The sequence below is a fragment of the Silene latifolia genome, chromosome 6 (genome assembly GCF_048544455.1).
Source record: "Silene latifolia isolate original U9 population chromosome 6, ASM4854445v1, whole genome shotgun sequence".
NCBI lineage: Eukaryota > Viridiplantae > Streptophyta > Magnoliopsida > Caryophyllales > Caryophyllaceae > Silene > Silene latifolia.
In genome coordinates, this window is record NC_133531.1 from 3,747,475 (window position 1) to 3,759,954 (window position 12,480).

At 41.5% G+C, this 12,480-nt stretch overlaps 1 protein-coding gene and 1 pseudogene across 1 annotated transcript; both read left to right on the plus strand.

The window, feature by feature from the left end:
* Nucleotides 1–5,924: 5,924 nt before the first annotated feature.
* On the plus strand, nt 5,925–10,458 carry LOC141587021 (cytochrome P450 76AD1-like; annotated as a pseudogene).
* LOC141586019 (cytochrome P450 76AD1-like) lies at nt 8,847–12,026 on the plus strand. Its single transcript, XM_074407114.1, has 2 exons — nt 8,847–10,527; nt 11,115–12,026. Exons 1-2 carry the CDS (start codon nt 9,610–9,612, stop codon nt 11,721–11,723), a joined length of 1,527 nt encoding a protein of 508 aa, XP_074263215.1. The 5' UTR covers nt 8,847–9,609; the 3' UTR covers nt 11,724–12,026.
* The last annotated feature ends 454 nt before the right edge of the window (nt 12,027–12,480 follow it).

Consider the following 12,480-nt stretch of genomic DNA (forward strand, 5'->3'; position numbering starts at 1 on the left):
TCTAACCTGGTTGGTCACGAGGAGCGAATCTGTCTTTACCATGATACGTTACGCCGCGGCGGCTCTAGCTAGCTCAATTCCGGTTATCATCGCCTCGTACTTGGACTCCTTGTTGGAGGCCAATGAGGTAAGCTTCAAGGCGTGCTCGGATACATCCCCGTTTGGGCTGATGATAACGATATCGGCCCTCGAGCCATTCGTCGCGGAGGGGCCGTTAGCGTGAACCTCCCACAAACCGGGATCTCCCTCTTTTTTCGAGATGAGCTTATGTGCCTCCCTCCGGTCCGAGACATATATCAATGTCAGGGCCCGGATGGATATTACAGCGTCGATTTCGCTCAAAGTGATCCGGCCTATGAGTACATCGTAGGCAGGCGTGCCGTCGATGACTACGAATTTAGACATAACGTTCTTGGCTGCACCTCCCTCGCCGAACCTCACCGGCAAACTGATTGACCCCAGGGGTACCAGGCCGGCCCCAGAAAAGCTGTATAACGGGTTGGTGCAGGGGCTCAAATTTTCAATCCTCAGACCGAGGCCGAGAAAGCATTCTCTGTTCATAACATTCGTGTAGGCGCCTGTGTCAATCAGGCATCCCTTCACCAGGTGGTTGGCTATGTCTCAGGCGGGTGTAAGTGGGTCGCTATGAAGAGCGGCGACTCCATCGTAGTCCCTTTGTCCGATGGTCATGTCCGGGATCTTTGGGAGCGGGGTTCTTTGTGTTGGGAACAAAGTTGATGGCCGGATAAGGTTCATCCGGGGCCGTTTTGCGCTCATGAGCGGACCACCTGCTCTCTTTGTCCACGATGACGACATTGACTACTCCTACCCGCTCGAGGCGGACTTGCTATTCGATCCGCCGGCATCGGTTTTGGCCTCTGGCGACATATTTGCCGAGGCTCCCCATCCGGATTAGCTCTTCAATGGCATCCTTCAGGTGTCGGCAATCGTTGGTTAAGTGTCCGGTGTGGCCGTGGTACTTACAGTACTGGCTCGTGTCACCGTCACTCCTCGGCCTAGGGGGTCTTTCCCATTTCTGGCCCTCGTTCTTGCTCAAAGCGAAGACCTCGGCGGCCGACACGACTAGGGGGGTGTGATCATCGTACCGTTTTTTGTAGTACGTCCCCGAGCTCCCCCCGGCATTCGCCGAGCTTTGTTTTCTGGCAGACTTTTCTGACCGTGGCCTATTACTCTCACGGCGTCTTTCATCAGACCGTGACCCGTTGTTGTCACGGCGTTTTTCATTCGGGTTATCCTCCCGGCGGCTCTTCCTTTCTCGGTTGCTCGGCCTCGTGGGCCTACCCAGGTCTTGTGGTAGTCTTCTACCTTGATGGCTTGGTCAGCCAACTTCCTGGCGGCGTCCAAACCTAGGCCTCCGCACTTGATGAGCTCGTTTTTTAAATCTCCCCTTGGGAGGCCCTTCATCAGTGCGAAGGCCGCCAGTTCGGGATTGATTTCTCGAATCTGCTGGACCTTTCCGTCGAACCTCTTCACATAGTTTCGTAGAGACTCGTCTCCCTCCTGTTTGATAGTTAGGAGGTCAGATGTCTCTACGGCCCTCCTCTTGTTGCAAGAGTACTGGGCTAGGAAGGCGTCCTTTAGGTCGGCGTAATAGTACACCGAGCCGTCGGGAAGCCCTTTGTACCAGCTCTGAGCCATCCCATGCAAAGTTGTTGGGAAAATTCGGCACCAGACCTCATCGGGCTGCTCCCATACCGACATGTAAGACTCGAAAGCCTCGGCTGGTCGGGGTGGATCACTATCTCCCTTGTATGACAGAGGTGGCAACTTGAGCTTATGCGGCACCGGGACTTCCAGGACGTAGGCGTTGAGGGGCTGCCTAACCACGTGTCGAACGACACGCGGCGATCGGCTCCTTGCATCCCTAACCTGGCTCCTCCCCCCGTAGCGGGAGGGGCTCCTTCTTCGACTCGGACTTCTTCTCCAACTCTGCTGAGTCGGACTCCTCTGGCTCCTTTGGGGTAAGCCTCGTTCGTGCGGCGGGGGGCTTTGTCCTCCCGCGAGTGCGGGAAGGACTTAGGTCTACCGCGCCCACTTTGGGCTCCCGGCGTCTTGGTGGGTCGGCTTCTCCTAGTGCCCCGTTCAAATTTCTCGGAGTCACGTTTTGGGCCCTAGCCTCTGGGACGATTTCCGCCGCTCTTGTCGGCGTGACAAAGTGTGAGCGGGCGTATTGCGATTAGGTCGGGAGCATTTTCGGCTTTGCTACGTCAACCACCTGTCCCATGATGGTGACCTGGTTGGCTGGCACCGGTGTGTCGGGTATTATTGGCATCCCGAATTCTGGTTGGATTACTCCGCCGGTGGAGGGTTGCACGACTCCAGATTTGTGGACGGTATCATCGTGGTAAAATTCGGTTTCGTCCGTCACGAATACCTCTTGTTGTTTCGACATTTTCTTAGCTTTTTGGGTGGGTTTTTGTTGATTTGTTTTTTTTTGTTTGGGAATGAATGTGACTAGCTTCTAGTGTCTATTTCCCACAGACGGCGCCAATTGTTCCGGGTGTAATTCCAGAGCAAGTATCGTTACCACCCGTGGCTCGTAGAATAATGTCTTGAGTTGATTCCTCGCGTCTCTATCGTTCCTCTCGGCCTCTCCGCAACAATGAATGAAGGCGGGGCTTGGCTTTGTGCCAAGCGTACTCACTCCGACGCTCAAGTCGATAAACTCAAAGGATTAGCTTTGTGTTACTTGGCTAGATACGTTGTAGAGAGATAAGGGAGATATTACGGATGAATAGTGTATTTAGGTTCGATTTCTTGGATCCTTTCCTCAATGAAGGTTGAGGAGTATTTATAGGCTTTCACCTTTTGTCACGTAGTGGCCAAGTGGCTAACAAGTGGAAAGACCGATCTACCCCTCGGCCGAGGGACCCATGGCAGGCCGGCGGGCCATGTTGACTCACCGCCGAGGGGTCTTGGATATGAGTACGCGGATATGTGTCCCGGCGACTAGTTGTCACGCCGAGACCCAGGCTAATGAGCCGATGGGCTGCGATCGGCTAAGTCATCTAAGTTGTTGACTTGCTGTGGATATCTTTGACCTTGCTCAGTGTGTTGACTTGGTCAGCGGTGCAGAATATGCCCCATCATATATGTTAACCCCTCTAGGGGTCATCTCCTTCAAATCAAGAATAACCGTCTTGATAGCATTTGCAAAACCGATCAATTTGTGACCGAATACATATAAGCTATCAATACGTGTGTGACTGAGCTTGCTGTTCTTGGAAAGACGATGGATGCTAAAGATGTTGTGGAAAAAGTCGGTTTCGAGTCTAAAAAGAAAGAGCCTAACTCATGAGAAAAAGTTTTTTACCACATCATCACCTAGTGGGCTAGTGCTAGAGATGGCAATCCGGGTCGGACTAAGGCGGGATGCATGGGCACGACACGAGTCCAACACGGCCACGACATGGCACAGATGAACATTACTGACGACACGAACGGGTTGGAGGCGGGACGCGGCTGTATTTTTTGGGAATTTTCGTGCCCAAGCACGGCACGGTCCGACCCGAGATTTGGCCCGTTTCTTAATTATTTAATTAAATTCTTTTTTTTAAATATCGTTTTTTAAATTAAATTAAATCTAGTATATTAAAAATACAAGTAATCAACTAATCAAGACATCAAGTACATTAATATTTTAAAAAATATATACTTAAATCATTAATATTCATTATTTATATAAATAAAAATGTATTTAGAAAAAAAATACTAAGGCTATTGGGCCAGGCACGACCCGAGCACGAAACTGGGCGTGTCAGGAGCGGGCCGCGGCCGGTGGTTTGAGTGAGTGGGCCAGACACGACACGACACGATTCACCCAATATCCGTGCCTAGGCCGGGCCTTTTTTGGGAGAAGGCCCGATGGGCCGGCCTAGCACGGCCCAATGCCAACTCTAGCCTAGTGGTACTAACTACTAACCGGCTCGAAATTTTACTGCCTTTATTCGAATGTTGTTCACTCAAAGCTTTCAAGAAACACAAAATACTAGGAGCCCAAAGCTTCAAACTCCATTAATTAGGTAATCTAACTTGGATTTGATCAATCATCCTTACTTCAAATAATTGTTAGGAATTCGTATCTTTGCTCGATTAATTGTTCAATTAATTGTTTGAATTATCGGATTTTTACTCTCAATCTTTGCTGCATTCTTTTTTTTTTAATGATTAATTGCACATCACCTGTTTGTTGAAATGCGCGTAAATTTTGAAGTTCGTTATTGTATTTATATGATCCAACATGAAACAATTAATCAAATAATTAACTTGATTAGATAGTTGGTGGTTATATTACATGCAATTGATGTGGGTTTTAGGTGAATTGTTTGATTCTTTTCATGTTAATGTAATGTGATTGGTTATACGCTAGTCGTCGGAAACCTACCGCAATTCTTCTCCAATACTGGCTGTATACATTGTATTATATCGCAATATCGGCCATGATCACTCTAACGGTCACTGAGGTGTGTACAGTGTCATGGTTTACTATGTCTTTTTGTATCACTTAAAATCGTATTGGTTTAGTTACGTCTTTATTGACCTTTTATCACCCGGATGCCCGTATTGGTCTAGTTACGTCTTTATTAGCCTTGTATCAGCCAAGTAACTGTGTAGCTACGCATTGGTCAGAGATTGGCTATTAGCCTTGTATATGCCGTATTGGTATATAAGCCTTATCAGTCTAGTTATGTCTTTATTGGCCTTGTATCAGCCAAGTAACCTGTAGCTACGTATTGGTCAGAGATTGGCTATTAGCCTTGTATAAGCCGTATTGGTATAGTTACGTCTTTATACCACTCATAAAAGCCTTATTGGTTTAGTTACGTCTTTATTGGCCTTGTATCAGCCAAGTGCCATAATGTTTGGGCTTCATTTGCCGGTGCATTTCTCGACACAATCAACATATAGTCAGAAACAACATCTCTATCTAACAGACCGGTAATGTCACAATCCTATTTTCACTTGACTCCCCCTCACCTCCTCATTTGTAGGAGACTAGGAGTCGTTGAGGCATGAGGTAATGTTGTGGCATAATAACAAAAAAAAGGCAGTCATAAAAATTTATGGAAACTTCTGACAGGCTCTACAGCTAATGAGTAATGTCCACAAACAGATATTTTATGCCTCTTAATATTATCAATCTTTGAACACTGAAGTTGTAGTTGCAACCCATACATCCCTTCTAAATCTGCCAATGCTACAAGAAGTACATAATTATATGGGTTGTTTGAACACATGACACCGTTTTATACAAGTCGCTGATATTTTTTTCGTATTAATGATATGTGTTGTTTGTTTCTACTGCTGGTGTGAAATGTCGTCTCAATCATTTGTTTACCTTTTTTATTCTTTTGTGAGGGGTATTAAATCAAAGGTAAACAAATGATTGAAATGGAGTGAGTACGTAAATTCTAAGGACAAACTAAATCATTAGTAGTTCCTATATATATCCGCTGCCAACATCAGAACTCCAGGAGCATTCCTACATACCAAGAGAGGAATATATATATAGGAGAGTGCACGGAATAGTTCTTTCAGTTCTTAATCCATGGATTATCACAACATAACATTTGTTCTCTTCCCATCTTAACTTTCGTTTTCTTACTTACGCTCTTTTCAAGATCTGGCAAATCAAAACTTCCTCCTGGACCGAAACCATGGCTTATCATAGGAGACATTCACCTGTTTGGCGACAAGCTTCATCAGTCTGTCACCAATCTTTCTAAGGCTTACGGACCGATAATGTCTCTTAAGTGAGGAAGCATTACCACTATTGTTATCTCATCCCCGAAAATAGCCAAAGATATGCTCCTCAAGCATGACTTAGCCCTCTCTTGTAGGAAGAAGTCAGATGCCATTAGGGTATTAAATCCTGATAAATTTTCCATGGCTTGGCTCCCAGTATGTCCGAAGTGGCGGAATTTAAGGAAGATTGTAAGTTTGTAACCATCCAAATATTCACGAACCAATGACTTGATGCCACCCGAGTTATAAGGCTAGAAAAGGTCAACGAGTTACTTGAGCATGCATGATGGTATTGTAAAAATGACCTGACTGTTGACATAGGCAAAGCCAGGTTCACTGCTTCGCTAAACTTGTTGTCCAATACGTTGTTCGCTGTGGATTTGTCTAGTCACGAGTCTTCATTTTCAAAAGATTTTAAGGATCTTGTTTGGCATATAATGGAGGCTACTGGAATTCCTAACATCTCAGATTTTTTTCCTATAGTCAGGCACTTGGACTTGCAAGGTGTGCGGAAAAGGATTGAGGGTCTTTTGGTCAAGATGACGGGGACTTTTGAGCAGATCATTAATCAAAGAAGGAACGAGGAGGGGGGTGTTAAAAGGTGATGTTCTAGACACTCTCCTCAAGCTTGTAGAAGATAGCAATTTTCAGTTAATTTTTTTGATGTTTCTGTTTTATAGTTGCATGTCTTTGGCTTTTTAAAAACAAAAACTGATTATTGATTGATTATAATTGGAATTTTACATCTGTTAAACAAAACATTTCTCTGTCGTCAATTGGCCAATTGGGGGATGTCTGTGATATATTTCGTAGTCGCGGTAGCATGATCAATCATTGATTCGAGTAAGTTTTTAATGAAATTGCGTTGTATTACATTGACCGACTGACTGCTGCTTGTATTTTTTTTCTGGTAATGGATGGTGAGTTGACGCAATTTTCAATTTTGGTCGTCTAAAAAACACACCGGGGAAAGCTACTTCCAGTAGTCTTCCACCATTTGCAGAAGCCCTTGAGGGATTGGGGTAATGTTCTTGGTAGTTTGAAACAACCTTTATCTACACTTAAGGCTACACACGTTTGAGCCCTTACCCTGGTATCATGCAGATGCCTTTGAGTCACTTGTGCATCAAGGTGATGTTTGTTGTGGCGTCAATAGGAGAAAACTTAGAGTTATTTTGCCTGTGCTTGTTTTGATTTGTGTGGTTTATCACTAGTTAGAGCCTAGAGGTGATCTCTTAGCAGATTGGAACATAGCGTAGCTTGTATAGTTGCAGGATAGCTAGTGTGAGAAGAAGAAAATAAGTATATTGAATTTGCTGTAATTGAATGCGGTGAATCTTTTTCTTTTCACGAGGATCTGTTTGCAGCAGGGACAGATACAACCTCTAGCACATTAGAGTGGGCATTCACAGAACTACTATGCAATCCTGAAAAACTGGCTACTGCTCAAAATGAAATAGACCAGATAATTGGGAAGCACAACGGACCAATTCAATAATCTGACATCTCAAAATTATCATATATCAAGGCTGTGGTGAAAGAAACCTTGAGGTTACATCCACCTATCCGTTTCTACTACCACATTAAGCCGAAAAGGATGTAGAACTATATGGGTATTTTGTCCCCAAGAATGCAGAAAATATGGGTTAATGTGTGGGCAACCAGTCCTGAGCCGAGCGTGTGGCCGAATGCACTTTCGTTTTCGCCTGAAAGGTTTTTTGGACAGTGAAGTCGATGTCAAAAGTAGAGATTTTGATCTGATTCCCTTTGAAGCAGGAAGAAGGGTGTGCCCCTGGCATGCCCTGGCTCATAGGATGGTGCATCTTATGTTAGCACATCTTCTTTCAAGCTATACCCCTTAGAAGATGATCCAAGTACCCGACAACCAGGCAAGTAACTCCTTTGCTTTATGCATAAAAAGGAATAAATACCGTCTTATATTTCCTCTGTCCAATAAATCTTATTGGTTTTCATTTAAAGCGTCCATGAATGAACTTCCTACTTGTGATATATCTTCTTTTTTTATGTTATTTGCCATCAATATGGTTCGTGACGTCACATCATTTTAGCAATCAATCTATATTTCCGCTCAGATCTTAGTATCTTACTATGTGCGTCATGGTCTGCTATGCTTTTTGGTTGCTGAAATGAAAGAGTGATAAATTTCAACTCAGACTTATATAGAGTGTGTTGAAATTGAGCATCACCATGATCGGTGTTGTTGAGGGCTTAAAGGTGCTTGAATAAGATTAGTATTTTTTGGCCAACAGTATTACTTTCGTGTGTGGTTTAAGTACAAATATTTTTTCACAAATTATGTGCCGTACTGTAGTATAGTTGAATTGTGTAAGAGTTTGTTGGCGGAAGAGCACGACACAGAGAGAGGCCGGCCGTGGGTGAAAGTTCTTACTTGTGTCAGCAAAAGTATATCAGTAACATGTCGAGGAAAGTGAAAATTTACAACAGATACGGAGCCATTAATCTTAGTGACCCTAAATAATAATATACATAAGGAAGAAATATGCGAAAATTTAAATATGAACACTGTACAAGGTAAATAAAAGCTTTATTAGTGGACAAAGGGAGTAAAATATGAACTAAGAAACGAGGTATTAAGAAGTATGATTGTTCTTTGAATTGTTGGAAAAAGAGGTGTCTATTTGTATTGTTTCTCAAATTTAATTAACTTTTAATTATTTACTCTCGTAAAACACTTGATTTTAGTTATTTTGTTAAGCACACTCTTGACTGATGGTACCCTTCATTCCTCAAATAACAACAAAATATTGATAAATTTTTTTTTAGACGGATTTATATTTGAAGTTTAATAAGACTAATATAATTAGTTTCATAATTAGTTTGAATATTGTCTTTTAACATATTTGAAGTTTAATAATATCAATACTATTGTTCTGCTACTTCGATTCTGTGAAATTGCGTCACTTGTTCAAAATCCCCTATTTTTTTTTTGACAAATCGTGGAGGTTTTAGACTGTTAGATCCTCCTATGACCTATCCAGTCTGACAAGTGACCACTAACGACACTTTTTTTTTTTTTTTTTTTTTTTTTTTTTTTTTTTTTTTGCCTCTGTATTTCTAACACAAGAGTAAGGCTGCGTACATCCGATCCCCCCTTACCCTGCAATTTGCGGGAGCCATTGAGGCACTGGGGTAATGTTGTTGTTGTTGTTGTTGTTGTTGTTGTTGTTGTTGTATTTTGCATCTAGGCCTACCATTTATGTGGTCAAAATAAAGACACTAACTGTTTAGACGTGATACTTCAATTAATGAATATGAATTGAGCAAATACATGGCAGAGTTGGCCGATTACACTAAAACTACCTAAACAAGAAGTTCACGTGTTGTGATATTAGTAGACAAAGGGTGTAAAATATCAAGAACTCAGGAGCGAGCTATTAAGAAGTAGGATGAAATAAAGTAAAATGATTTCTTAAATTGGTTGAGCTTCTTTTTATTGTGAAAAAGTAATCTTTAGATGCAGTTCTCGCTGCAATTTTTTTTTTTGTTGACCTATTTAGAAACAGTTTATTTTGTGTGTATTGTTTTTCAATTGTAGTTTTAATACGGAGTAATTTCTAGTTCTATTTGTTATTGATGTTTAATAATTGTCGAGTCCGACAGCTTTTTTTTTTTTTGAATTTTTTGTTTTTGTAGTCAAAAAAAGGACACAAACTTTTATGAGTATTAATTGAGCAAAATGTACACACGGCAGAGTTGGCCAATTAAATTAAAACTACGTAGTTCTTTTATTGTCCGTATTGTATATTTCAACGTGCTTTGTGAATTTTCTAGTTGTCTTATCCTTTTGTATAAAGGGTTATTATGGATCTAGTTTTGATGGTAAACTTGTTTGACAAAGTTTCTACAACAATGGAACCTTACACCATATCTCTAATTCTCATCACCATAATCTTCGTCATCTTTTTCATCATCAAAATTTGTCGAAATTCTACTAAATCCAAACTTCCTCCGGGACCTAAAGCATGGCCTATCATAGGCAACATACACCAGCTCGGCGACAGACCACATCGTTCTGCCGCCGAGCTATCAAAAAAATATGGTCCCATAATGTCTCTCAAGTTAGGGACTATTACGACTGTAGTAATATCATCCGCTGAAGTAGCAAAAGAAATGTTCATTAAGCACGACTTGACATTTTCTGGTAGAGCATTCCCGGATGCGACTAGGGTATCGAACCATCATAAGCATTCCATGGTTTTTCTCCCAGTAGGACAGAAATGGCGTAACCTAAGGAAAATCGCGGTGGTTCAGGTATTCACTAACCATCGTCTGGATTCGAGTGAGGGTTTAAGGCAAGAGAAAGTAAGGGAGCTAGTTGATCATGTACGAGATTGTTGTGAGAAAGGCCAGGTTGTCTTCCTAGGCAAGGCTGCTTTTACTACTTCGCTGAATTTATTGTCCAACACGTTTTTCTCAATCGATCTAGGTAGCCATGATTCGTCGAGTCTGCAAGAGTTTAAAGACAATGTTTGGCATGTGTTAGAATTATTTGGGAAGCCAAATGTTTCAGATTTTTTCCCGTTGGTTAGACACTTGGATTTGCAAGGTGTGTTGCGAAAGAATTCGGTTTATTATAATAAGGTGCTGGAAGTTTTTAATAGGATTATCGAGAAAAGATTGAGGGATGGTATCGCGGTTAAAGATGATGTTCTTGGTACTCTACTTAAGCTGGTTGAAGACAATGAGTTGAGCCTTGAAGATGTCAGACATATGCTCATGGTAAGCTTTCTGATACTCCCTTCGTCTCAATCATTTGTTTTATTTTGATTAAAATGCCTCTCCTAAGAATAAAAAAAAGGTAACAAATGATCGGGATAGATTGAATAATTAAGAAGTGATTAGCAACTTTTTACAATTTGAGGTGCTTTCTTATTTCCAAATGTAGTTATACTCAATATTGTCTTTTGAATTAGAGTAGATTCTGTGTCCTATTTTATGTTTCATTGTATTTTCCTCGTGACACATGATGATAGTATCACAAGATAAAGGTAATGGAATAGAAGATGGGACAAAAAGTGGATAGATATGTCGATTCCTTTTGAATACCATATAATTGAGATTTAAGATAGTGAGACTATATTATGAACAGGTCGTCTCCTTTAAGACTGTGTTATCATAAATGGTCTGACTCAAGCTGACGTGTATCCGAGATGACCTGATAACAACACACCGTACCAGGACAGGACTTGAACTTCGACTCAAAGTGACCCGACCAATAACAACACATTGGGGTAATGGGAATTTAACACGCTAATATATCTTGATCACATGTATCACTTCTCATATTTACTTTTGGTGTGTATCAGGATCTATTTGGAGCCGGGACAGACACAACATCTAGCACATTAGAATGGGCAATGACAGAGTTACTGCGTAACCCAGAAAAAATGGCAAAAGCTCAAGAAGAACTAGACCAAATAATTGGCAAGAATACTGCAGCAATTCAAGAATCCGACATCTCAAAGTTACCATATATTCAAGCAGTGGTGAAAGAAACATTCAGGTTACACCCACCAACTCCATTGTTAGTACCCCGTAAAGCCGAAAAGGATGTAAAACTCTGTGGTTTCTTCGTTCCCAAGGATGCACAAATATGGGTCAACGTATGGTCCATGGGACGCGATTCAAGTGTATGGCCAAACGCTCTTTCATTTTTGCCTGAAAGGTTTATGGAAAGTGAAGTCGATTTTAAGGGCAGAAATTTCGAGTTAATACCATTTGGAGCAGGAAGAAGAATGTGTCCCGGCATACCACTGGCTCATAGGATGGTGCATCTAATGCTAGCAACTCTTATTCATTCTTTCAATTGGAAACATGCTCATGGATTATGTCCTAAAGATATAGATTTGGAGGAAAACTTCGGACTTACTCTACAAAAAGCTCAGCCACTTCAAGCTATACCCCTTATAAGATGATCCAAGTATTCGACTACACAGCTGACAAGTAACCGGGTTCTTTTATGCATTAAAATTTATAAATAACCGTCTTATAATTCCTCTGTCCGTCGATAAACTTCTTGGTTTTCATTCAAGGCGTCCATGATTGAATTTCCCACTTATGAGCAAAATGTACCAGGAAGTTTATTCGCAAACTTATGGAAGTAAAACCTTTGAAATGAGACTTATATGGAGTGTGTTTAAAATGAGCTTTCACTATGATCAGTATTGTTTTGGAGGCTTAAAAATGCTTAATAAGATTAGTCTTGTTTTTGAGTGGAATTTATGTACATATAGTTTTTCACCAATTATGTGTAGTATTGTAGTCGAGCTGAACTGTTTTAGAGTTTGTTGGCGAAAGAGCAAGAAGGAACAACACAGAGACTCAGAGAGATGCATTGGGAATGTTCTTACTTGTATGGGCATAACTATCATTAACATGTCGAGGGAAATGAAAGTCGATAAAAGATATGGAGTCGTTTATTTCAGTGACCATAAATAATAAACCGAAGGAAGAAATTAAATATTAGATGTAGGAACTTTAAATGTGAACGTTGTACGAGGAAAGTAAGCCCCTTATTAGTGGACAAAGGGTGTAAAATATGAACAACTCAGAAGCGAGCTATTAAGAAGTATGATGAAATAAAGTAAAATGACTTCTAAAATTGGTCGAACTTCTTTTTATTGTGAAAAAGTAATCCTTAGATGCAGTTCTCGCTGCAATTTTTTTTTGTTG

Excerpts from the sequence above, each read along its gene's own strand:
- LOC141586019 (XM_074407114.1), top strand. The coding sequence starts at position 9,610 with ATGGATCTAGTTTTGATGGTAAACTTGTTTGACAAAGTTTCTACAACA. Across the intron at positions 10,528-11,114 it reads ATGTCAGACATATGCTCATG|GATCTATTTGGAGCCGGGAC; the intron begins GTAAGCTTTCTG and ends GGTGTGTATCAG.